This window comes from Podarcis liolepis, assembly GCF_965112155.1.
Source record: "Podarcis liolepis genome assembly, chromosome: 10".
Lineage (NCBI taxonomy): Eukaryota > Metazoa > Chordata > Lepidosauria > Squamata > Lacertidae > Podarcis > Podarcis liolepis.
Window position 1 is genome coordinate 68,127,641 of NC_139562.1, and position 27,590 is coordinate 68,155,230.

At 39.1% G+C, this 27,590-nt stretch overlaps 1 protein-coding gene across 31 annotated transcripts in view; it reads right to left on the reverse strand.

Moving 5' to 3' along the window:
• The window catches only part of KMT2E (lysine methyltransferase 2E (inactive)), a 60,201-nt gene that overhangs the window by 23,880 nt on the left and 8,731 nt on the right, over positions 1-27,590 (reverse strand). For 7 of the 31 annotated variants that reach the window (XM_083463896.1, XM_083463892.1, XM_083463888.1 and 4 more), the window contains exons 2-10: positions 15,883-16,067; positions 14,841-14,955; positions 12,767-12,996; positions 11,793-11,873; positions 10,395-10,453; positions 7,467-7,639; positions 6,692-6,730; positions 4,640-4,852; positions 1,289-1,419 (exon numbers count right to left, since the gene is read on the reverse strand). In XM_083463896.1, the coding sequence (XP_083320022.1) occupies positions 1,289-1,419; positions 4,640-4,852; positions 6,692-6,730; positions 7,467-7,639; positions 10,395-10,453; positions 11,793-11,873; positions 12,767-12,996; positions 14,841-14,955; positions 15,883-15,953 (1,112 nt within the window). In that variant the 5' untranslated portion in view covers positions 15,954-16,067. Of the gene's footprint in view, positions 1-1,288; positions 1,420-1,961; positions 2,074-4,639; positions 4,853-6,691; positions 6,731-7,466; positions 7,640-10,394; positions 10,454-11,792; positions 11,874-12,458; positions 12,568-12,766; positions 12,997-14,840; positions 14,956-15,882; positions 16,068-19,172; positions 19,268-20,228; positions 20,413-27,590 lie in introns of all 31 variants that reach the window. The other 24 variants (XM_083463902.1, XM_083463905.1, XM_083463908.1 and 21 more) reach the window with 13 other exon arrangements.

Genomic DNA, 27,590 nt, shown 5'->3' on the forward strand with positions numbered 1-27,590 from the left:
AGCTGGGACAGAGCAATGAGAGCTCACTCCATTGCAGGGATTCAAACCGCCAACCTTCTGACTGGCAAGCCCAAGAGGCTCGGTTTAGACCACAGCACCATCCATGTCCCGCATCTTTATTTGTAGCAGACTATCAACTTGATGAGGAAGGCCAATATGGTAAAGACAGAAGCGCTTTAGAAGAAGAGCCAAAGTAGACAGAGTCAGAGATTTTAAAGGAGGCAGTTTTGGAGCTCTGTTTAGCTTTTATGTCCCCGCTTTTAGCCGTTAAGCTTTCAAACATTACATTTCCACTAGGACATTGTTTTATACAGACTGCTTAAACCCCAGGTAAATCTTAGGTAAGGAAATAAAACACTATTATAGAGCATTCTAAATGTGTGTGGCATTGTAAAGGAAGAAGCATGAAGCCACGTCCCATTGGACAAGGGAAGAAAGCTTTGTGTATTCCTACGTGCTTGAAGGCTAGATACAGGAAGATGTACCTGTTTAAATAGACAAAAAGCAATGTAACATGTCAAGACTGTAGGTGAATACAAAGACATATGTGCTTCCCCATCAAGGGCTTTTCTAAGTGTATGAGATCCACAAGGGAACTGTGTTAATCCCTGTGAGGATCACTGCCAGCTCATGCAATATGGCACACTAGGGGGCAGTGAGAGTCCCTGATGCCAATTCTTCTTCTCTGAAGTAACCTTTCCTTCCTATCTTGTTCAATGTTAAAGCGCAGCATTAACTAGGCAATTACTCAGTTTCTTCCGAACAGTCATTATCATCTTGAAAGGGGAGAGATATGTGGCAAAAGACAAGGGGATTATGTAAGGGTACCAGGCAAAAAGAAGAAGAATGAATGAAGTAAACTGAAAGAGGAGGGTTCCGAAGATGGCGGCCAGCTGAAGCCTAATGACAAAGAGCTGAAGTGAGAAACACGGAAAAGACTGGGTGAGGCAAAACTGTGCTGTGAAGAGCCTGTCACAACACTGGGGTAACACTGTCAAAGGGATGGACTAACTCTGCAATCCTATGTCAGCCAGCTCAGAAGGAAACCCCACTGAGTTCAATGGAGCCTACTGCCAAGGCAGTATGTACAGGATAGCAGCCCAAGTGAACAATCTTAGCTGCTGAATATTCAAAGGTAAGTGGATTGAGATGTGAAGTAATGAAAGACCGGAAGGCGCAGTTGCATTCTCAGGGCAATAAAATGCAAGATTTGCCAGAAGCTGAGAGAAAAACAAAAGAATAACGGTAGGATCATAGGTAATTAAAGCTAGATTTTAAAGAAAAGTACCTCTTAAAGAAATATCCATTAGCTTCAAATTGTTCTCTCAGCATGAACTTTCCTCGATATTCAATAATAAGTGCATCTGGAGGCAAGTCTTTGGCAGCTTTTAGGATTTTCTTATTTTTTTGAATATAGCTCTAGAAGAAGAAAAGAAAAATGTAAGAAATCTAATTAAGCTGATTGCATTAGTGCTATTAAGAAACCAGATTATAACATACAACTTTAAGGAGCAACTTGGTAATTTCAATGATATTCTTTCTTTTTAAAAGCTAATTGACTTTATTCCTACCATAAAATTCAGTATTATATTTATGTAGACATTTTACATTTTGGGGGAAACAACGACACCACAGTATCTAAAAAATGAAAACCAATACAAGTCTTTCAAAGTATATTAGGGAACCCCTTTCTCAAAAGATGTTTCAAACCCTCTGGTTAAAAAGGCTAGAAACTGGTGTGCGCAAGTAATGACAACACACGAAATATGCAGTCTTTTCTCTAATCTGCTGGCAAGAGCAGAAGGACAGATGCCCAGTAAGAGGCATTTTGATGAAAATGTCAACATGCTGATTTCTAGGAAAAGGAAACTTCTGGTGCATTTCAATAGCCTCAGGTGGGAATACACCTTTCTAAGCAAAATCTTACTGTACTCTTGACACAACAACTAAGGAACTCACACCTCTTGTAATTGTGTCACTTCTGAGCAAAAGAGAATTGGCCTATATCTAGGCGAAGGTCTCTGCAAGCAGGGACATTCCTCCAAGGAGTGCGTCACGTGCGCCATGCTGATGCTAGAGGGAAAGAAGCAAAGATGCTTCTTATTACAAGATCTGAGAATGTAACTTTTCCTTTATGCTTAGTCTCTCTCTAACAACATTAATTTATCAAACAGCTTGCAGATTCCTTCCATAGACTGCATGACAGGGCGGCTGATGGTGCCATTTTGTAGTCTACTCTCTCTCTTGCAACTTATTGACAAATTATTTGCTCAGGGTTTGGGGGGAACACCACATGACATTTTCAAGGTAGATTAACCTAATATCTAGGTGGTACAAAAGGCAACAGGCTCTGCTAGGGACAGGAACTTTCCAGTCAGTTCTTAAGCGGCTGCTATTGGTAAACAACAAGCACACAATGAATGGAACAACTATACATTATTGGGTGATGTGACTATCTCCATGTTTGCCACTGATCAAACAATGCACTTTTTAAGCGTACTGGTATAGCATACAGAGTACAAAGTATACAAAGTGCCTCCTTATTTGCCAGTATGTGTAAAGAATGGGGTGCTGGAAAAATGGAAATGCTGGGATATTTACAGTACCTAACAGATTACAGTAGTTTACATTTTACTTTTTGTTTATACTGGAAATAATTGTCCTTGTTAATATTGTAGTTAAATTAGATGGTGTACTTTTCTTTATAAGGATTTAATGGCCAGATGTGTACTGATAATCAGAACAACAGAGGATTTAGAAATTGCTTCCTTGGGCTAAAAGTTCAGTAAAGGCAGTAAAGCGCCAATTTGCATCATTTGAAAGTATTAATATTCTCTCTGAATGGAAGTTGTAATGCTATATCAAAGGGGTATTTTACTTTAAGAAATTAGTATTTATACTTGAACATTTCTCTGAACCTAGATGTTTAAAAGACAGAGACTGTGTTCCTTTTTGTTTTTAAAAGATGTGTACAAAAAATTAAGACTAGGGAAAACAGTTTCTACTTTTTACTAAGAGTCAAACTGGATCTTCCAAGACCACACAAGATGATTTGGCTAATTGCGTTACCATGAGTAAACATTGTATCAAAGAGGAAATGGAAGCTGTTCAAATTGTGTCAGATCTATGGACACTGTTTTATTATTTTCCTGTACACACCATTAAACCCGTTTTTCTGAATAAAGAAGTGGACTGCCCAGGACACCAAGGCACTTAACCCTACTTATTAGTTGGCATATTTGACCAAATAATCTTAACTACCTTTCCATAATAGTAACAGGATTTTTTCATCAAAAGTTAACTCGTGGCAGTTTTTCTCTTTTCATAAACATAATTTGTTCCATTCTGTAACTGGCAAATTGGATACATAAAAACACATTTTGGAAGAAATATGCTTTTGCCTTCATTACTTACTTAAAATCTTGGTTGAAGTGACAGTAACTGTACTGCATCAGAATACAGTTGTAAAGTTCCACTGGAATTAACAGTGGCGGAGAGGCGAGTAAAAAGTTGAAGTTGAGGCAACTGCAATCATTAAACTGGTTCCCAAGACATAAAAATACAAAAATGCATAGCAAAGCTACCCACTAGGTAAAAAGGTAAAGGGACCCCTGACCATTAGGTCCAGTTGTGGCTGACTCTGGGGTTGCGGCGCTCATCTTGCTTTACTGGCCGAAGGAGCCAGCGTACAGCTTCCGGGTCATGTGGCCAGCATGACTAAGCCACTTCTGGCGAACCAGAGCAGTGCACGGAAACACCGTTTACCCTCCCACCGGAGTGGTACCTATTTATCTACTTGCACTTTGACGTGCTTTTGAACTGCTAGGTTGGCAGGAGCAGAGACTGAGCAATGGAAGCTCACTCCGTCGCAGGGATTCAAACTGCCGACCTTCTGATCAGCAAGTCCTAGGCTCTGTGGTTTAACCCACAGCGCCACCCACTAGGTAACAGCAACCAAAAGAGTCTATTTTCTCCTATTTACATTTAAATTGTTAACAATGTTAAGGGAAGCCATTTCCATGTATCTAACAGCAGCCCTAAAAGCTGGCACTGAATCAAATACTGTCTGGACTTCCTCCTGGCACAAAGAAGATAATTCCAGAACCATCTTAGTATTGTATAGCTACATATTGAACATCATCCTGAACTGTAAATGTGTATCTTAGTGCTTTTTGGGGATCCCCCTTTCTACTAACCACAGTCTAGCCTATTCAGCAAGGTCCCCTTACCCTCTGGAGAAGCTTTTGTGGGGAAGCTGGCAAAGGAAGGGATGGGTTTTAGCTGGCATTGCAGCTGTTCTGTGGGTAGACTTGAGTAATTTAGATTATTACGAATTGCTAACATTGTTTAAAAAATAAATTTTAACAGGAAAGCTGAAAAATAGACATCTGCAGTAGTGATCTGACAGTTAAATTCAAAATGTTGAAAATTGATGGTCATAACTGCTAACCTGGTCCTCATTAACTGTTGAGTACTTCAGAATGTAAAATCAACAAACAAGGAGGTTTTCCTGTACTAAAAATACAGGAGATGTGGTATCAACATATTGAACTATGTTTCTGCTTAGAGAAATGCAAAACCTGAGTGCTATGTTGTTATTATAAAAGACTGGTGTTGCGTTGAATGTATTTTCACTTACCTCTACTGGAGGTTTGAAGACTGAGTTGCTGGTGATCACTTCTTTTTTGTCATCTCCGTTTCCTAATCTCAAAGCTATTCTTTGTGCCTCTCTTTGAACACCTTCGCTGTACTGGTTGTTGTTTGCTTCTTCGTAACGATCCATCCATGCCTTGATTTTAGTTTCCCATCCAAAGTTGGAACTCTCAGAAGGATCAATCTCTGGAGCCGAGCCCTAAACCGCAGTTAAGATATATAAAATTAGACAAGATGTCTGGTATGAAACTTAAACTCTGCAGCCAAATAATTAGCTAATCAATTTGTAAATTGATCAAGTGTGTAAAAAAAATAATCATAGTAACAGTCCTCCACCAACAGCTTTAACAGGCCATTGTTTGTTTAATTGCTAAAGGCGTGGATGAAGAGGATTGTTTTTGTCTGGCACTTAAAGACATGTAATGATGGCACCAAGTAAGGCTCTCTGGGGAGAGCATTCCACAGTTGGAGAGCCACCACAGAAAGGGCCCTTTCTCTTGCTGCCACCATCCGAACCTCTCAGGGAGTGGGGCCTTGGATAAGAAGTGTAGGGTATAATATAACTCCTGAATGCTGAGTTCAGTATGCATCTGTATGAAGAAATTAGCTAGTTATATCCCCATGCTACTCAGTTAAGGAACAGCAAGTCAGCTTATAATACTTAGTGGCTAATTTGACATTAGACACCCATTACTAAACTGAAAACAAAGCTGACTGCCCTAGTTTCACTTGCCACCTGCGCCATGGTGAGCATTCTGTTGCCTTCTGGATGTACTGGCCAGCATGGGATTGTGTTGAACTATTTTATGGTGGGTCCCAGGGGATAGATTCCTTTTGGATTCCTTGGATACTGACTTCTCTCGGTGTTCTATTGTCACTCAAGGCAGTTTAACATCAACAGAAAACTGCTGGGAGAGGATGTTAGGAGATAAGAGTGCAATGCCATTAGTATTTGGCTAGCGCTTAGCTTTAATTCTCCTTTTCACCTAGTCCTAGGGCTGTGGACATGAATTGCAATCAAAGTCAGTAAAGGACTGGATGATGGCAAACAGACTGACATTTAATCCAGGCAAGACAGAGGTGCTCCAGATCAGTTAAGAATGTCAATCTAGGAATAGGAGTTTAATGCTTACTGCATGGGGGAATCACTCCTCGAAAAGTCAAATTCACAATCTGGGAGTGCTCCTGGGTCCCACTTTGAGCATGGACGTCCAAGTGACAGTGGCAACCAGGAATGCTTCTGCTCAGTTTATGCTGGTGCATCAGCAGTGTCCATTCTAGAAAACCAAGTATGGCCATGGTGAAACATGCCTTCCTTGCATCACATTTGCTCTGCTGTAATAATGATGTCCAAGAGCGTCCAGAAACTGCAGCTGATCCAGAATGTGGTGGCCAAATTGTTGACTGGTGCTAGGTATCAGAGGCACGCAACTACTTTGTTAATAGCCTCAAGTTTGTTTCTGGGCCCAACTGAATGTGTGGGAATAACCTTTAAAGTCCTTTACTGTTTAGGATGAGGATACTGTCATGCCTAGATAAGACATGGAGTCTTCTGGAGGACAAACCAGGTATCCCACAGGTCAACAACCCCAAGAATCATACAGGGCCCCCTGAAATAGGTTCTGAGCACTTCAGTACTCAAATTTCATTCTTTGGAAGGCCCACCTTCTACTGGGCTTTGCTGCAAGATGAAAACCTTCCTTTTTAAAGAAAGCAATTGTCTACACTGTACAAAGCTGCCTGAAGCTCATTAGTGTGCTTTTTAGCTATCTTCTGGATATTCTGCTGCTGTAACTGTGTTTAGATCTTTGGGATATTTGTTGTTATTTTATTTGCCGCTTGCTTTTAGAGAGTTTTTATTATGGCTTTAGTGCTTTCATGAATCTCCACTTTGAGCATTACTTTTTGAAAGGCAGGAATTGTGAACCAGCCCCCTGACTCTTCTGAATCCACTATAATAACGGACAAAATGGACGACAAATTTATGGTTCATTGTTTGAAACCAAATAGCAGCAAGAATTTAGCACAAAAGTTTTACCTTTACTCTTGAAGACTTCCTAGAACCTTCACGAAAAGCCTGTAATATAATTTAAAATGTCAGTTTCTATGAGTACATATATTCCTCTGGAGAAACAGAGATTCATTTCACAAAAATCTTTTATCTTGCAGAATAGAAAATGTTGTTTGTGAAAACAAATCCAGAGGTTTTCCTTCACCTATGTGCTTTCTAACCAGTAGCACAAAACTTTAATGCTGTGTTCTATATTGCTACTTTAACTGTCTTATAGACTGGGGGGAGGGAAAGAGATGCCCACCAAATTATGAAAATGGGTGTGGTGTAATTTAGGAGCCAGCCCCAGTTTCTCCTCCACCTTTCTTTCCTGGGTCTTGAATACCACCTTCTTTTTGCTGTTCGTTTTGCCATGGGTGTTGCCTCTCTATGCTTTCTTATCTCAATAGTCTTCTGTCCCTGCTTCCTTTTGAAGGAAGCCCTGTTTGGGGAAGTTTTTAATGTTTGATGTTTTATTGTATTTTTAATATTTTGTTGGAAGCTGCCCAGAGTGGCTGGGGAAACCCAGCCAGATGGGCGGGGTATAAATAATGAATTTATCATCATCATCATCCTTTAGTCCTACTCTGCAATAGCCCATTCTCAGTTACTGAGATGCCTCTGAATTCTCCAAACCCCATTGGAGAATGATCGTGCTCCTTCAAGAGCAGTGATCCAGATTTATTTCAAATAGAAAGAAAATTTTTCAAACACAATGAACCTCCCAAAACATAAAGAGAAATTGAAAATTGAATTAACTTACCTTTTTACATTTTGCAATGTTTTGTTCTTTCTCCCCACTTTTTTTCCGTTTCTTATCTGTGACCTTGGTAACTCGTGTAGCAGTCAGAGTAATTGTAGTTGGTGTATGTTGAAAAGCAGTATATAGTTCTACAGGAACTTCATCGCCACTTTCTGTTGCGCTGGTATCCCCATCTTTAAAAAGAAAAAGGAAGCCAGGAAATATATCTTATAAACTGTTTCCAGTAATTCCATGTCCCTGAATTGCCAAAAGTATTTACATACAATTACCAATTTATGGAAATAATATTATGGAAATGGTAATAAAACTGGTAACTATATGACAGTAAAATTTATATTTACATGTTCAGGTTTTGGGGGATGGGAACACCACACCAGTTTTGCATTAGATTACTCAAGTAATCTAATTAACTTAGGGGAGCTTATGTTTTTTTCAAAAGTATTACAAGATTTCCAAAGGCATTAAATCAAATCAAAGCTTGGATAAGAAATTCATTTATTTATATTTGCTTAATCCACAATGTACAACATAATAAAATACATATTAGGTTGCAAGAAGGGTTTTATACTCAGTGTGCATCAATTTGTCAGTATCAATTTATGAGAGAAAAAAACTGAATACAAAAATGATGACACAAATTGACCTTGAGAAGCATTTCAGTAATAATAAATAAGGATTAATAAGACTAAAACCATTCCTAGAAATATGCTAATATCATGTAAAAATTGTTAAGTTAGCTAATAAGCCTTTTCTGAAGTGGGTGGTATTTTTTCTGGCCTGGTATCCACCTGAAGCACTGTTTTATTCTGTTTACACTGTTTTAACTACAGCTAATCCAGAATGCGGCAGCTAGACTGGTGACTGGGGGTGGCCGCCGAGACCACATAACACCGGTCTTGAAAGACCTACATTGGCTCCCAGTACGTTTCCGAGCACAATTCAAAGTGCTGGTGTTGACCTTTAAAGCCCTAAACGGCCTCGGCCCAGTATACCTGAAGGAGCGTCTCCACCCCCATCGTTCTGCCCGGACGCTGAGGTCCAGCGCCGAGGGCCTTCTGGTGGTTCCCTCATTGCGAGAAGCAAAGCTACAGGGAACCAGGCAGAGGGCCTTTTTGGTAGTGGCGCCCACCCTGTGGAACGCCCTCCCATCAGATGTCAAAACGATAAACAACTACCTGACATTCAGAAGACATCTTAAGGCAGCCCTGTTCAGGGAAGTTTTTAATGTATGATATTTTAGTGTTTTTTTTGGTTTCTATGGAAGCCGCCCAGAGTGGCTGGGGAAACCCAGCCAGATGGGCGGGGTACAAATAAATTATTATTATTATTATTATTATTATTATTATTATTATTATTATTTTATTCACAGTCCAAAAGAGCCATCTAGAATAGGCAATGAAAAGACACCCACAGCTGCAGCATTTGGTGCTAAAGCCTTTGCAACCAAGCAAGTCACTATTTTCTTTTAAACACTGGTTGCTTCACAGACTGTGGGAATGGTGGCAGTAAAAGCCAGACAGAAAGGCATGCAAGCACTGTCCCCTTTCATGTGCGTAAATGGCTGCTTGTGTCTCAAACATAAATATAGGTTTTATTTGTTCTCAGATTTCAGGCTAGATCACCTAACACGTGGCTTATCTCACCAAGTGAACTCTCAAAAATCTAACACTGATTAATTCTTTTCCTCCACCATCCAAACAACTGTAACCATGTGGTCTCAACTTTTTTATGTCCACTTTGAACCTCTGGGAATCAAAGTAATCAAAATGTGGTTAATAGTCTGTGGAAGTGCATAACTACGAGCCCAGATTTTATCAACAATTAATAGAAAAAAATCAGGACACAGGGTGGCAAGAATTCAAGAATACAAAAGATAAAAACCACAGACAACCAAAAGAAGGTTTTGGCTCACTTTTTGGTAAGATATCAGTTTTTTTGTTGACTGCAAAATAGAGAGTAGTTTGTCTCATAATCAGATCAACTATACCCTTTCCTTCATTCTTTTATAGAAATAGGGATGAGAGGTATGGATAAATCTTTATTTTAGAATATTTTTAAAAAAACATGTCTTCCTTGTTGTGACATATGAACCTAAGCTGACTGTTTCTCTCCAAACAAACGATGAGTAGGAGGCAATTTCTGTTCTTGGCTTACCGTTTGTGGCCTCCTTGAGAGAAACAAATAATAAGCTCAAGTTCACATGTCATTACGAACCAGACTCTGGCTTGTTTTCACCCTGGTGTGGCAGCAGAATGAGTAGAGGAGGCACTCAGTATTGGGGCATGTTAAACCATAAAAAATGTGTGCAAACTGGGACCCTGAAAAAACATGAGCTTTTGGTTCAGGAAAAGAATCATTTTTGAAGTGCAGCAATAACACTAATGTTAGTCTGGCTAATTCAAAAAAATTGCATATGCATCTTTTTAGTTAAAGGATTCTTAATGTCAAGAGAAACTAATTTTGCCTGGCACGCCATGTGCATCCATTATCCTTTCTGATTATTTATTTATATTTCCTTCACGGAGCCCAAGGTGACACACTTGGTTCTCTTCCTCCTCATTTAATCCCCACAACCACCTTATATCTGCTCCAAGATATAAATCGTGATATAACATATTCAGTTGCCAGATACTGTGCTGCTATGATTGACATACGTCAGAGGATGGTATGTGTCACACAGCAGGTCTAAAATGGAAGGTCTAGTTTACATGTTTTTATCTACTGTAATAGAGTATGAGTACGTGTATCATCTACTTCTGCATTTGCCCTATTGCCTATCTAACATGGCTGTCCTACAGAATTAAAAAGAAAAATAACCACTGGAAGTAACTTGAACAGTATAAGGCTGTAAATCAAAAGCATTGTGTGAGTAGCTTTTGGGAGAATCATTCACTAATTGTATCTCAGTTTAAGAACTTTATTACTTACCTGACATATTTTCCCTTTTTCTACGCTGCAGCAACATTGCCCTCTCTTTATCTAAGTTCCTGTTGACAAAAAGAAAAAAAGAAATAAAACTGAATACATGTTACTCTGTTGCTGAAGCATCTAAACTTTCTGACAGATAGCTCCTACACATTAAATGGAATAATTAGAGATATAAAATGATTGTTTCCACTCACTGTTGTATGAAAATTCATTTTCAATATTCACAATAACTACTTAAACTCCCTAGCAAGGAGTTCCCTGCTCTAGGAATTTTACAATTTAGTATAAAGCCCAGAATGAAACAGTTGTACCAAAACAAAGGAGAACTAAAGCATTGCAGTCCCTTCCAGTATTCCAGTTTCATAGTTAAGAGGAGAAACTGCTGAAATATTTAGCTAAGGGATTCTCCTGGCTCATCAATTCAGGGAAGAAATGATATAAGTAAAATAAATAATACTTCATTGTGAAAAGGGGAGAATTAAATAAGTGGTGAGAGTGAACAAGAGGGTGCTTTCAGCCATTCAACAAAAACTGTGCTGCAGAGTGGCTGCTTCATTCAACCCCCAATTATTGTTATTGGAGCTGTTTTCAACCCACCCTTCCAAGTGCCAGCAGCAAGCAAATCCCTTTCTCACATGGATTGCATGTCTTTTTGCTATCCCAAGACAGAGGAAGGAGTCAGGTATCAAAACTATGCCTCAGATGAGATACGGAGCAATGGCCAATGGTTCCAATTCAGAGAACAGTAGTAGCAGAAAGCTACTTGTATGTTGTACATTTGGGTATGCATGGCTGAAATACTATCACCTCCTGTGTGGAACTATAACAGTGTAATCCTATTCATGACTGCTCAGGTCTTACTTATTCATGTCAATGGGTCTTACTTCCAAGTAAGAGGGTACAAGATTGCAGCTTTTTCCCAACATAAGGCCCATATTTTTGCCCATTCAGCAGTTGACCTACATGCAAAAACCTTATTTCACACCTGCATTTGGACATCTGATTTTCTCATTTTATTAAATCTACTGTGATCTTCAATAATAGTTTCATGTAGTGATATAAGTATCTTTTAAAGATAGCAAAATAGCCTTCATTCATTGAAAAAGCAGTCACTATTTTTTTTCTGCTAGGCAAAGGCACTTTTATAACCTATGGCAGGGAAGCCACCATTATAGGCTAATTCAATGAATTATTATTTCCAGGTTGTAGCCCAAGACTATTATTTCTATTATTCCATTTCTATTAATGATTAATTTAGCAATACAGTTTAGGAATTTTAAACATCTACTTAAACAACATGAAGATGACATGCAACAGTCACTTCAACATTCGAGCTATGAATTTCAAACCTCATGCAAACAACAGGGGTTTTTTTTTAATTGACCACAGGCGACTTACCTAGGTTGACAACGTTCACACAAGTATATGTCAGGAATATGCTGCCTGTCGATCCCCATGCAATCGATGTGCTGCCAAACACTTAAATGATTTAGAAAATAGAATAGTGTTACTTTTGCAAGATATTTGAAGTTCACACAGCTTCCATCATTTCTCTTACACTGGATATACTGCTACAAGTTCTTTTCCCCAAAAGCTCCATTCTACTATCTGATCACTCATTTAATACACTGCTTTATCAACATACCCTATTACTCCACCTCAAACAATATTAAAAAATATAAATTATGGACATTCAAAAAGGCAAGTTCAAATGCACAACTTCACTGTTGTGAACAAGTTCAGTTGTGCATACGCACCTTTTTGGATGACAGAATTTCCCTAACCAAACTCCAAAATGTTTTTTTGAATTCTCCTTCATAAGAGCAGTTCATAAAGCAGTCTAGCAATCTTAAACAAATGCAGTTCCAAGGGACAACGCAGCCAAAATACACACTGCGTTTTCCCCAGGGTTTCCAATTAAACTGATGTCACATCTTGGTATATTTCCATGCACCCCTTTTAGTCATGTGTCCCCTCCTCAGAAATACCAGCGGCATTAATCTTGGCCCAGAAAACCCGTCCAACAGTTGGTCAAGCTCCTCCTACCCAAGTCCTCCCTCTTACCCTTCTGCAGGGTTAACAATGACTTGTGAGCCGTGACCCTTCTTAGTATGACCCCCGCTTGCAGAAAGTCTTTGCTGGCTTGGCTGGTCTGTCACCTCCCCTCTCCATCCTGAAGGCAAAATGGCAGCTATCACAATAACAAAATGGCGATGGTTTCTCTTTCTCCCATATTTGCATAATGCCCTACAATGCCTATGAAGGGCCTGAGGAAGGAACTGGCTCTAAGCAATTGGGGACAAGAAGGGCTGATTTCAGTAGCATAGGAGAAAAATATTTAAGAAATGTTTGCATATATGGCACTACTTTACCTGCATTTGTCACAACAGATCATATATCCATCATCATGTGTAAATCCACAAATGCACCTGGTTATATCAGTTCCATAGCTTCCATCCTCAGAAGTGCTGATAGTAGTAGCACTGGAGGTCTCATCAAAATTTGGAGCAGTATATATACCTACTTCATTCTTGCTTATAAGAACTGATGGAGGAGGAGACGCTGGAGGTGTTGGAGGAGGGCGAGCACCATAGTTATGGTCCTGGAAAATGATATTTAGAAGGTAGATGGTTTTATATGTATTACTTCTTTTCATGTGAATGCTTACTCTAAAAGAATCAATGTACATATCACTTTCTTCCATTCTTTTATAACTTTCGTGTAAACTTTCTTTCAAACTTTTGAAGCTCAAGCTACCTCAACGGGGGTGTTAAAAAACAGGTGACAAACTATCCTGGTTTTGAAAGGCACTAGGCATAAAATCAGTATCTGAAAACTAATGTAATTACTTGTGTACTGGAGAGATCTGCTACAACTGGTTTTGTTACCAGAAGTAGTTAATTTCCATTCACATGATTTTGGCATACACCTTCAGCTGGGTGTGGCCAACTTAGAAGAGATCAGAAGAGGATGGTTTAATGTCTACACTAAAAGTATTTTCATTTAATTTATCTTCTACTATTCTTTAAACAGCGAAGAAAGCGTTGCTTTTCTCAAATTTCCAGTGCACGCTAGGTTGTTGATATTCACATTTCATCTGAACAGCAAACATCTTTTTATCACTAATAACTTTATCTAGGAAAACTGTCAGGCATCACTAAGCATGGTACTAGTCAATGCTCTACGTGCACACTCACATTCCCCAATCATGACATAATAAAGCAGAGAAATTTATCTGAGCTGAATTTTAAAAAGGGCACTGACACAAAGCACACCTTGTTTCTCGGCACCCATACAGATTTCACCTAGCTAGAAGAAATGCCAGAATTCTTCAAAATGGAGTGCATTTTCGGGAAGTGCATGACTTATCCTCTTTAACTAAAGGCTTATTTCTATTTTATACATGTATAGCAACTGTCCCCAATTAGGTGCCATTTATCTACAGGAAGAAAAGCAAGCCTATTCATCACTCTGAAAATATTTATAGATTGATCCCATTATCCTACACTGAAGGAAGAGCTGACAGGATCAGGTGTATCAGTGTCAGTTAATGTTCTATGGTGCAGCACCTAGGACCATATTACATCAAACACTAGTGCACATTGACACAATTGAGGACTGTTATTATTATTACCCTTCATCCAAGGATCACAGAGTGGTTTACAATTTAAAAACACAAAAATACATACCATAGCAACTAATAAAAACAATTACCCTACCCCAGTTTAAAAGGCCATAGATTGTTTGATTAAACAAAGGCCTGGGAGAAGCGAAATGTTTTTGCCTGGTACCTAAAGATATGTAATGAAGGAGCAAGGTCATCTCCCATGGGGAGAGCATTTCACAAGAAGGGAGCCACTGCAGAAAAGGCCCATTCTCATGCTGCTACCCTTCAGAACTGTCACAGAAGAGACACACAGAGAAGGGCCTCAAGTGATGATTGCAGGGTCTGATTCCGTTTGCATGGGTAGATGTGATCCTTGAGGTATTGCGGTTATCAGCCATTTAAGGTTTTGTTGGTCAAAACCAGCATTTTGAATTGTGCCCTGAAGCTAATTGGTAGCCAGTACAATCAGGCCAAGATTGGTGTTAAATGCTCAAACCATCTTGTCATGCTCTTCTGCAGATGCAACTTTTGCCATTTCTTCCATTCTACTGCACTTCCCCATACCTCCCTAAAACCAGCTCTGGGGGGATCTTAAGGCATTTCATTCGTGAAAGTTTAGGTCTGGATGCAACCCATTTTGTTAAAAAAAAAGACAGTAATAAAGAGTGAATACAAGATTTCTAATATCAGAACCACTCTACCATATAAGTGTCATGATTTTGGCTGTTTTAGTGGAGGACTTCCCACAATAAGCCGGAAAATCAACCAAACAAGGCACATTTAAAGTTCTCTTTATTGGAAAGAACCTCAAAGAAATACTTTTTAAAAACAAAACTTACCGCATAAGGCAAACCAATATAACTGTGTGAATGATGAGAACTGCTGTTATATAGCTGGTGTGGATAACTGTTTGACTTCTCAACTACCACAGGGCTAGCTTCTACAGATTCAGGTCTGAAAAGCAAGACAAACATTAAGATTTCACTTTTGTTCCAAAGTGCTGAATATTTCAGTATTATGATAAAGGTAAAGAAGGAAATGTTTGTTGCTATGCTCCTGTCAAAAATAAATAAATGTCTGGCAAGCTGTCAGTAACAACACTAATTTAAAGTTTCTGTAGTGGTATGGGTGTGCACTATCAAGTGAATACTATCCATTTGAACAACACTGACAACAATGTTGTAAAACAAAGAAGCACAAAAAGATTACAAGGCAGGAGTACATAAGTATCAATAATTCTTATTGTTTCTGAGAACACATATGCAGCGTAGGAGTCTGACCATATGCTGTTAGCAGTATCTGAAACCCCAATAAATTATGACATCTAGTGGCAGAATAAGCACAGCACCACAGGCTTCCTGTGTTGCCAGTACTGTATCCTGAAAGGATGTATTTTACAGGTTGTCCTAAGGAACTATAAAGATAGACCCTGAAGGAAGGTGCTCCTGATTACTTTATTTTCTATTATAAGCACAAGTTATGTATCAGTAATCTGATTTCACCCCAAACTGAATAGCTCAGAGCAAGGGGGGGGGAGTGTTATGAAGTTTCACTGTGAGAATAGTTAATAAATGTTAATTTAAGAATCACCCTAGATGCTAAAGTAGAAATTAACACTATATATGAAAAAATATATATTGCCAAAACTTTAAAAATAGCAATTTTGTCAGAACATATCCAAATGGGCTCTAATACATACTGAAATGTAAGTGAAGTCAAGACTTTTAAGAAGGAAAACTATAAGGTAGAGTTCAAACTTTGATTCTGTTTATTATGCCCAGAAGTGAATCAACTGAAACTGAGCAACACTGCAGAGATGCATAAAATGAAATGTAAGATAGAACCAATTTTGCAAATTTGCTGTTGTGCCACAATACTTACTCTGAGCCTGCAGCCATTTCCAAATATGAAGTTTCTGCTGTGTCAACCCCCAACGGGACCACTATGCTCATGACGTTCGTTTCTGATAAATTCGATTACTATGGAGTTCTATGCATTGGTATCCAAAACACTGGGGCATGCCAGCCACAGTGCTCATTGCAAACATCTAAGTGCATCCACAAACTCTGTTAACCGAAAGAGAAAAAGAGAAACTTTTAATTTTTATTTCAAATGTATGAGCTAAAAGAGCTCACCTTTTTTAAAATTTCAGTATGAACATTAAATTATTGGAGCCTGAACAGTCTCTAATAAGCACAGTCTCTAAGCACATTTACTCAGATGTCAATCCTAGAAAAAGGTAAAATCTATTTCAGCTACTTTCTTACACGTTACTTATTAATTCCATCCCTTTCTGCTAAAAGTAAACTGATTAAGTTAGTAACTGCGTCATTACTGTATGCCCTTAACAAATGCATGCAGCCTTCATTTATAAATGTGCATGTTTATGTGCAAACATCTGTATTAAGGCTTTAATTGTGCTTTAATGGTTACTCACAGTAAACAGGACTAGAGATTCCTTTAGCAAATAAATGTAGCAAAAATAAAGAACATTAAGATAATTTAAAATGAAGACTCTACATGCCAATTTTGAAACGAAGGGTGACCAACTGAGAGCCTATACCAGAGTTTCCCAAACTTGGGTCTCCAGCTACTTTTGGACTACAATTCCCATCATCCCTGATGATAATGAACAATAATTTATTATTTATATGCTGTCCATCAGACTTGGTTGCCCAGATAATTTGGGCGGCTTCCAACAAATTAAAACTCAGTAAGACATCAAACATTAAAAACTTCCCTATAGAGGACTGCCTTCAGATGTCTTCTAAAAGTCAGATCGTTGCTTATTTCTTTGACATCTGATGGGAGGGCGTTCCACAGGGTGGGTGAGACTACTGAGAAGGTACTCTGCCTGGCTCCCTGTAACTTCCTAGTGAGGGAACCACCAGGAGGCCCTTGGAAAAGGATCTTAAGTGTCCAGGCTGAATGATGGGAATGAAGACACTCCTTCAGGAGTGCAAAAGCTATTTAGGGCTTTAAAGGTCAGCCCCAACACTCTGAACTGTGCTCGGAAACTTGCTGGGAGCCTTTAGGACCAGTGTAAAATGGTCCCAACAGATGCTCCCAATCTGGCAGCTGCATTCTGGATTAGTTGTAGTTTCCGAGTCCCTTCAAAGGTAGCCCCACGTAGAGCACATTGCAGTAGTCCAAGAGGGAGATAACCAGAGCATGTACCACTCTGGCAACAGGCAGGCAGGGTCTTAGCCAGCAAACCAGATGGAGCTGGTAGACAACTGCCCTAGACACAGAACGATGGGAGATGTAGTCCAACAACAATTGGAAACCCAATTTTGGGAAACCCTGGTCCACATCAGTCTTCTGCAGTCATTTTCTCTCCTCCGTCTGTCTCAACAGCAGCAGAGGAAGTGGAGACCAGTTTCTTATGCTACTTTTGATTCTGTCATTGCCAGTTTCTTCAATTTACAGACCAAATATCTTTTCCCAGCCCACATGCTGAAACTGGGTGATGATATCAGTGCCTAGATTTCCAGTCTCTGCATTAAAGGTTATCATTGATTTAATACTGTCAAGAAATAGTGCAATTCTATACATATCTACACAGAAGTACAGTCTCACTGAATTCAGTGGAACTAAATCCCGAGCAGGAATGGAGAAGGTCAGTTCTGAGTTGAATGTGAACCTGCCAATTCACATCTCTGAAAAGAATGTGCAAACCAAAATACAGCTATCCTTCCAAATTTGTACATCTCTTAATTTTGTGATGCAGTTTTCTAACCAAATAATGTGTGCAAAAATGTACATATTAGATTAAAAAAATGCATTTTTGTATGTTTATATAGGGGAAATTGTAGGCAAGAAGTGTATATTAGGAGAAAAGTGAACAAATATGCTGATGGATTTTTTGGCAGGACTTTTCTTTTTTGAAAAAAATTGACAAATAATGTGGAATGTGGCAAACTTACTGAAAAAAATAAGAACTCAAAATGGAGCTATCTACTCTACTCACAGATAAGTATGTACAGAACTGCAGTCTAAATCAGGGGCAGGCAACCTAAGGCCCATGGGCCACAAGTGGCCGACGGGGGTCATTAAGCAGCCCACGAGCCACCCCTGAACTGAGCTGCGTGCTCGGCAAGTCCCTGCGCTAATCCGGCGCAGGGACTCGCTTCTACGGTGCCGGAAATCGCATCTGCGCAGACGCTGGAAATCGTGGGCGCACAATCTGGCCCACAGAGGGATATCCGCTGGAGTGAACCGGCCCAGGCAAGGTAAACCTTGCCAACGCCTGGTCTAAATGGTTAACTGAAGTCAAGCTATCCACCCCAATACAGGCACACTAAAGACTTTTTTCAGTATAAAAGCCATTTAGAGAATCCCTACAGAGAACTCTTCAAACCATATTCAAATTCCTGTTTCTTATGCTGTTTTGAATCAACAGAGTTAGTTATATTTCAGTTAAATGTATTATATAATGCTGATGATTTGATGAAGGATGGAAAATGTTATTGAAGATCTTAAAAACCCTAATCTGCATTTCTAGCCCCACATGCAGTATCATTTGTAGCTCAACAGGATGGATATATATGTGCATGATTCACTATTTACATTAAAAAGTTAAGTTGTCTGTGTGTGTGTGTGTGTGAATGCACGCATGCTCACTTCATAATATTTAATATACATTCATGCCACAGGCAGTTTCCTGTGTAAAACAAACCAGCTGTTTTTAGGAGGAGCCTGAAAACAACTTGTGTACATCTACTGCCGCCAAATGCTGCCTGAATCACAAAGTATAGCACTCCTTTTCTAAACCTTTACTACTTGAGCTGTTGAAATAGTTGTTCTCCCTTTTTTAAAATTTAGCCACAAGAGACCGTATCTGTTACAGTTCTCTTCAGTAAGGTAGCTAGAGCTGTAGCACATTAAGCTGTGCACGCTGAATATCATTTGGGTCTAGTGTTTTTATTTCTGTAACCTTTTCCTTCCCTTTAACCTTTTGTAAAGCTAGGTACCCATTCACAAGTAGTATTTCACCAAATCTCAGAGAAAGGTATTGCTCAACCAATGGTGCTGTAAACAAGGGTGGAATTACAAATTTTAAGTCACTGTACCCAATCTCCCAGCTTAGAAACTTTCCCTAGTTGTAAAATATATATGGAATAGGTTCGATAAGCAAACCTCTTGTGTGTCTGAACTATTTCATTGCTTACCATCTGTTCTGACTGCCTCAGCAGGAATGAAACTGACACATCTGCCAGAAAAAAATGCAGAAAAGGTTGGTTTTCTAAACAGAGAAAATCTTGATCTGAAGAGGAGGAGACACTAGTTATTTCAGAAGCATGCATCTATTACAACACTGTTCTGGCTTTAAAGCTCATGTTTTAAATGGCTCCCTGCTTTTTTAAAAAAAATTGTAGTACTCCACTAAAGATGTAAACCTGTGCTTTTTTGTTTGTTTCTTTCTTTTATGGTGCACAATATGAAATGTAAGGGTACTGTAATTATGGCTAGGATCTTGTTTGGCCGTAATGACTTTTAACAACCAATAAAGCTAATTGGAAGATATTGACTTTTTTGTGTTGGGGTATACAAAAGCCTCACAGATCCTTAAAAAAAGGCTGTTGCTAACTGCAAGACATATCTACAAGAGAGACACAGGATGGGCAAGATAGATATATTTAAAGTAAGCTGAGTGATGTCACTTAAAACAGAATCTTTATATATACAGCTTCCTACGAAATGTCATTACATTCACAGAGATCCTGTCATCCCAGTGTTGCTAAAACTAATACCGAAGTTTAACACATCAAATGTAACAAGTTATGTTAACACAGACTTGCAGGCCTCAAAAATCCTGCCTTCATGTACCAATGTGTTTACTGTGGAGTTTGACAGGGAACTTTTCTCCATTGGTAAACGGTAAGACAGTAGTAGTGAGAGTACACACAATTTTCTTAGTATTCATAAAATATTTTTTCAGAACTCAATTTAAACAACAACAAAGCCCTGCCAATAGGCTAGCTGCGTTCATCAGAACCTCTAGCCAGAGGAAAATAAAAAGCTGGTGGGTTTGAATTTTTCTTGCCAAGACTTTTAGAACACCAAATTTTGAGCCACATCAAATGAACCCGGGAACATGAGAAACACGTTAGTCCCTATTATTAAATCCCATATACAATTTTTATGTAAGTATAGTCTAAACGTTATTGTTAGCAAGCTATCCAATTTATCAAGGCCATTGTAGAATATTCTAAAATATTTCCAACCTATTTGCTAAGAGTTGTGGTCCACTCAGTCATCTAAGTCATTAATGAAGACGACCTGCACTGCATTCAGAACTGATCCCTGTGGAATCCCACTTGATACCTCTTTCCAGTTTGATGCTGATCCATTCATTACTATTGTCTGGATGAAGCTGTTCAACCAACTGTAGTAAATCATCTTTATTACCTGAAAGCAATAGGCATCTCATAACCATGATGTTAATGTCAAACAGCTCTAAAAGTTAAAAGTAGCCCACTTAACTACATTAGTAACAATAATTGTTTTAATCTCTTAATTCAGTCACAGTCACCTCAAAAACTTTTAACAAGGAAATAGTGAATTATATTGATATTTACAGCATAGCACCATACTAAAATATGGGTGTGGAGCTAAATTTGCTGATGGACCAGTACTAGAGAGGTAGTATGAGGCAATGAGCCAAGGCAGCAGACACGGGCCTCTTTGTATCAGGCAGTGCAGGATATGGAAGGAAGGAGAGGCATCAAATATGAAAAAGTTATGCCACCTGGAGGCAATAAGTGGCTGCAGAGTCAAAGTGGCTGTTAGTCAAAAGTCCAATAATCTCCGCTTCCTATCTTTCCCTCATCCCATGCCAGAAACATAACTTTGGCATGAGGTCTTACACCCTATCCATCTTCCTAGTACAGAGAAGGAAAAGTGCAAAAGGAAGATTTGCAAAAGAAGAAAGATGTTGTAGTATACAAATGAATCTCCAGTGACAGCTTTCCACAGGTCAGTGCCACCTGGTATGGCCCTCTACACTAAGAAGATACTGAAGATGCAATATTCATTATATCTTCTGTAGGCACGGTCCTAGATGTAGCCACCAACAGCTTCGTATGCCATAAAAATAAACATGAAATTCTACTCCTAACACCATTAGGAGTTCATATCGCTGTGATATTTCAAAAGCTATGGTTAACACTGGACACAGAAATCCCAATTATCAAAACAGACTATAGCGATAGTAAGGTAAGTCTCATGTACCAAAATTTCAAGCTATATTCACTGCATGTAGGTTCAAACTTCATAATGGAGAATACACTTGAAACATGGTATTTCAAGTATTCAGTAAGGCTGGACGATATCTGTTTTTCAACATTGTGATATATCACAGAAATATTGTGATGTCTGAGGAGGCACTGGATGGCTTCACGGTTTTCCCCGCATTGTGATTTTTGTGTAGCACACCCACCATGATTTGCGACATATTGCCAGGTCAAAACTTATGGACTTCAAACCAGTGTATCGCCCAGCCCTAGTGTACAGGTATGCAAGCCTATTCTGACCTAGCCTCAATGTATTTCCAAAAGTGTCTAACATTGATCCCACTCCATAAATAGCACTTATATATCTATGAACTAGCTAGTATAGATAGTACAATGGCTAAGAGTTTGAGTTCCTAGATTAAATCTTACCTCACTCACAAACTCACAAGATGGCCTACAGCAAACTACTATCTCCCAAGCCCCCAACTGTGATGGCTGCCTACATTATAGAATATCTGTGATTACTGAGATGGTGTATGTTAATTGTTCTGAATACTCAGAAAGTATTTTATAAAAGCTCACTTTTAGCACTAGATCCCAACCCAAAAGTACATACTTGGTTGTGAGTCAGCTTGACCTTTGCTGAATTAAGCTTTACCCAGCAAAATGCTACAATATGTTGAATGAACAAACAGAAGAACCACCCTTGGCCGACAAACCCAGTTGTCTTCATTATTTACAGGAAAGTTGCATACAACATCAACATAACTATTTTCCTGCACTAACAGTCCTTAAACGGGATTATTAAATGAGTCCCCATAAAGTAAGTAACTGGATGCTTATTCAACTAAAATAGAACCAAAGTAATCAAACTATGGTTTGCAATCATGCTTTGGAAGGCTCGCTCAAAGGATTGCTGGTTCAGATGTAACAGCAAAGTGCTGTTGGAATAAAGGAAAATATCAACTAAACTGAAATTATATGGTGAAGTGGGATGCGGCAAGAATACAAACTCTATGGTTTGGAGGAATGGAAATGGCCTGGTGTAGGTGATTTGGAATGAACTGCAGGAATCTTAACTTGCACACTCTCTTGCCCCAACTTCCTCCCTTGAATGCAAAACAGTCTCTTGACAACTGTGGTTTGATTTAACCTAAATTAGTTAACACAAAAAGAATCTGAAACCAGTTTTACCCTTTATTTTGTTTAAACTAACTTTGGTTAAATCATAGTTCCCCACGTTGCATGATGCAGATGCTTTAACTCTCCTTATGTGGAGAGAAGGAACATGAGCCAGAGGAATGCCTCAGGTCATTCCCGATAACATAAACCATGGTCAAGATTATATGTCCGAATGCATAGACTCTCCACAGCAATTTGAAAAGGGAAATGGAGGATAGAGAGCGGAACAGATTAGGACTTCTTTATCAAGCTGCTTTCACCTTCCAGGTTAGCCCTTTTCCCTTCTCTTAATTACCACTATTCTTATATTCTACCTAATCCACCCTCTTGTATCTTGTCTGTTTAGGCTGTGAAGTCTTCAGGAAGGAATATCCTGGTTGGCAGTAGCACTTAAACAAGTCTCTTCCTAGTTTGGATATCATGTGAAACATGTTTTCAAACAAGGAAAGCTTCAGGAGAGGGCACATGAGCACTCCCCTGTGAATATGAACTGCAGCATTCATCTGGGGATGCTTGTCCATCGCTAAACCCAGGGATAAATTTCCAAAGCAACACAGTTTCCTAAAACAAAACACACTATTCTGAAATCCCTGAATTCAAAAATGAGAACTATGGGCAATTGTATAAATCCCAATATATTATCTTTAAATGCAATCTTATCCTCTTCATTGAACAGTTGTGCTGATGAAGAGAGAATCTGAAACCCTTGTTGGGTGGTATCCAACTACACCATTCTCAATGCAGACTCATTGAAACAAATGAACTTGTGCAAAATCCATTGATTTAAACAGATCTACTCCATGTGTAGTTTAGTTGGATCTCACCTATTGACTCCTACGCAACATAAATGAACTTGATTGCACTCAGTAAAGAACAAAAGCTTTAGAAACAGAGTGCAACTTATTTACAGAACCTGCACTGTTTATCCTGATCTGGATCCATCCACTGGATGTTCTTGATCTTCCTTTGAGAACTTCAAATGATGAAATAAAAATATTTGCATAAAAGTATACACTTTATTTTCAACTTTTTCCTTCACAAAATATTAATTCTTAATTCAAAAATATTAAAATGATGGATCATGGGTAATTTATTTATAGTCTTATTCTCAATTTCTCACATCTGTTGAACAGGAATCCTGTTTATTTTGCAAATTTGTTTTATTACCTCATATAGTGCCAGACTTAAGGCTGCTTTGATGACATTTCAGGGTAACAGTTATACAATTCTGTTCTGCTTTGCTTTTTTGATACTTCTGTTGTGGTTTTGGTATAAGATTCTAAAATCTCAAGTTCACACTATAGCCAAATGTTAGGGCTAGGAGTCTAGAGGCAGGCAGGTGTTTCAGCAGAGAATCAGCCTACAATCTCTAATTGAAGAATCAGACCAAGGTCAGCAGCTTTATGAGGTCAGATAAGAATCTACTGGCTCCTCATATCAGCAAGACTCAGGTGGGCTGGAAGCTGCAATCATGTTATCTAGCAATCTGCAGTAGTGTTGCTTTAGTACAGCAATTCAGGCCAGCAGTTTCCTTAGGTCAAGGGTTAAGAACCTATGGCACTCCAGATGCTGTTGGTCTCCGAACTCCCATCAGCCCTCATCAGCACACCCACTGACCAGAAATAATGGGAAGTGTAGTTCAACAACACCTGGAGACCCCCATCTTACGTCGCAAGGTGTTATGGTATTGTACAGTAAGAGCCTGGACCAGTATTTTAAGCCAGAGGGTTGGCTCCTTCAGTGGATTTCCCACACCTATATCCATATCTATCTTTACTTAGCTCAAAGTGACTGTAATGGACAATACTCAGCATGCCCTCCTGTACCTGAATAGAACTGTGCTTTGCCAACAGTTCTATCTAAAGAAAATGCTGGCTCCTACATAGTCTCTAGCCCCTTTCTAGAAGAGAATAAAGGAAACAAGGAAGGGAAGTGGAGAGATGGAGAAGAAACAGGCATATTCTTTTATTTAATTTTCTTTAAAGCATATTGTAATTGTTAGCATGTACAGCAAGAAGAACTAATGACTCTGACTAAAGTAATGGGACTCTACAGCATATCCTACTCAGCTTTTTATGTCAACCTATAAAGAGTTAGAATATGTCTGCTGACGTTCTGAAAAATGTAGTTCTATCTGGCCTTCACAAGTCTGTGGGTTCCACTGAGCAATCAAAATACAAAGAAAAATCACTTTTTCCAAATAGTAAAAGCACCTATAGTACCTCCCTACAATTAAGCTCTATTCTACTTCTAGAACACAGGGTATTTAAAGCAGTAACAGCTGTCTAAGTTTAGAAATAACAAGCATTTGTTTTCAAAGCAGAAAGGCGGAGGACCTGCCAGAGCAGTCCAGTTTAGGGTGTATATAGCCTACTTCATATCTGCTTACCTTGCAAGGTAGAATTTGACATCCTTAGAATTCTAACTTTCATTTGGAAGTAAAAGAAGAAGATGATGAAGATGATGAGTAGGTATTAGGTGCACTGAATGCATGTTTGTATCTTTAAGTCTGAATATCAAGCTATGTAGAACTACTGGAGGCCAGTGGGAAAGGCTTCCCTGTCCCTTTTACCTAACTCACTTTTCTATGGCTTTCCCCTCCTCCCAGTCCATTCTTTGTAGCAGTCTCCATTCCAGTCCTGCTAATTTTTCTTTTTTTAGGTGCCTTTTTTTGGAAACAGTAATTCTTAAGGGGGGGGGGACACAAAATAAATTTAATCTGCATCATTCTGCTTCCATTTTTTAAAATGAAGTTTGAACCCTCTTTAAAGCCTCCCCTGTGCCCTGGAAATTCAGATCCAGGAACAAAGACTAATCTAGTTTGAGATTTGGAAGCAAACAAACTCCTAAGAACTGTAACAGTTGATCTCTCCGCATTTAAGGTGACCAAGGCCCAGGCCAGGAAATCTACAACTTCCAAGTATTGCTTGCACAATGGAAAGTACTGATACAAATACATTCATAATGCCACCTTTTAAAATTCTGAATAATGTATGTATGCTGTTTTAATTGGGAAAACCAATTTTTCCATGAAATTATTGCTGGGTATACTCCTCACTAAAGTCAAGTCTAACTTAACTAGGCACATATTCTTTTGATTAATCTCTTTTCCAATCTTCATCCCCTGGCAGCCCAAATCTAAAATTTCAAATTGTAAGTTCCTCAGTAAACTTTTTGTTTCTTACTCTGTTAGCATCCCATGTACTGTGATGGTACAAAAATTAGAGTCAACTCTATAATGAGGCACACTGAAGCAAACCACTCAGGTGGCACAATAGGGGGCAGCTTTACAAGTGGCAGACTGGTTGGGACCAGTGAACTCTACCATCAACATCACTTTCCTGTGCTCTGCTTTTTCTCCTCCTACCAGTTTTGTAGAAGAGCGGGAACAGCAGGAGGAGGAAGAAAACAATACATCACAAGGAAGCAGAAGTACCTCTGCTCTCCCTAGCACCATGTGCATTGCTGGGCACGAGGAGGTGAGACTGAAGTCCCCGTTTTAAGTTGTGGGTCCCTCCCATACAGTCTGGAACTTGACACTTACTTCTTTTTTAAGTTATCACTCAGCCTAACCTACTTTAGAGGTATCTGAAGAAGCGTGCATGCACACGAAAGCTCATACCAATAACAAACTTAGTTGGTCTCTAAGGTGCTACTGGAAGGAATTTTTTGTTTTTGTTTCGACTACGGCAGACCAACACGGCTACCTACCTGTAACTAGAACTACTTTAGAGGGTTGTTGTGGAGATATATCGGTGAAGGAAAATAATATACATCAACTTTAGTTCACTGGAAGAAGGGTGGGATATACTGTAAATCTAGTATGTAATAATGTGGTCCTGGATTCCCCCCCCCTTCTCTAGCTATGGTAGGGAAGACAAACATGAATCAAGTGGTGATTAGGTAAGGAAAATGTAGGATAGGGTGTGTGATGGTAGTGGAACAGATTAATTGGAAAATAATAAAGCCAATACAGTGGTACCTCCGGTTGCGGACAGGATCTGTTTCAGAGGTCCGGTCGGATCCCGAGGTTTCCGCAACCTGAGGACCGCTTCTGCGCATGCACGCGTGGCAGTAGACCGCTTCTGCGCATGCATGGCGAAACCCGGTCAAATACTTCCGGGTTTGCCGCTTTTGCATCCTGGAGTTTACGTAACCAGAGGGTTATGTAACCGGAGGTACTACTGTACTTTTTATATGTGGATTAGCTTGTGTCATTTCAAATCAAGTGAAATAATTTTGTGTTATAAAGCCCTGATATTAAAAAGGCAGTGTGGTGTAGTGGTCAGATTGGTGGACTAAATCAGGGACATCTGGGATCTCTGTTCATTCTCTCTAACCTACCTCCTACGGTTATTATGAAGGAGGATAATGGGGGAAGTTAACGCCACACTTTGCCCCATGGAAGGATGGGATAACAATGAAATGAACTTAATGTTTCTAAGAGTTAGCAATGCTTAGGCTGCTGATCTGGGCTGTTTTGAAAGGGCAGCAATTTTTAAAATTATTTTATTATTGCTGCATTTTTACTGCCAGAATAACTTGTTTGACCTTGGATATTATGCACCATAATATATTTTTTTTGAGGGGAGGGGTTGCTGCTCTGCCTCAAACAGCAAAATGTCTTGTGCAGGCCCTGACAAAATTAGCACCTTCTCAAAAGACAGCAGAAACTATAGCACAAGCCTATCTGTGTTTATCCAGAAGTAAGCTCCACTGTGTTCAATTGAGCTTACTCCCTAGTAAGTGTAGTTAAGATTGCAATCTTAGATATTTTCCTAGTTTTTACTCCTGAACTGGGTAGAATAATAAACAATAATTAAACCTTCTCCCAAAACATATGAGAAAATGGTTCTATGATCAGTTGCCATAAGCTTTGGTTTTTTCTTTAACCACTGAAACAGAATGCTACATTGAAAGGAATATATGTGCTGCAACTTGACTGTGGTGGGTGGCTACTAATGGTTATTTCATTGGAAATAACATGATGAGATATTTTTCTCTTTATTTAAAAAATATGCACTACTCCAGAAGCAGTGTTAGAAATTAGCCAGGCACATTTTGCTACTGGCGCAGGTCCAATTGCGACCACTTGGAGATCTCTGGATGGCAGGTTGGTGACTGACATCTCCATCTGGCTCTCCAGCTTTCTTAAACTGGTAAGCAGAAGAG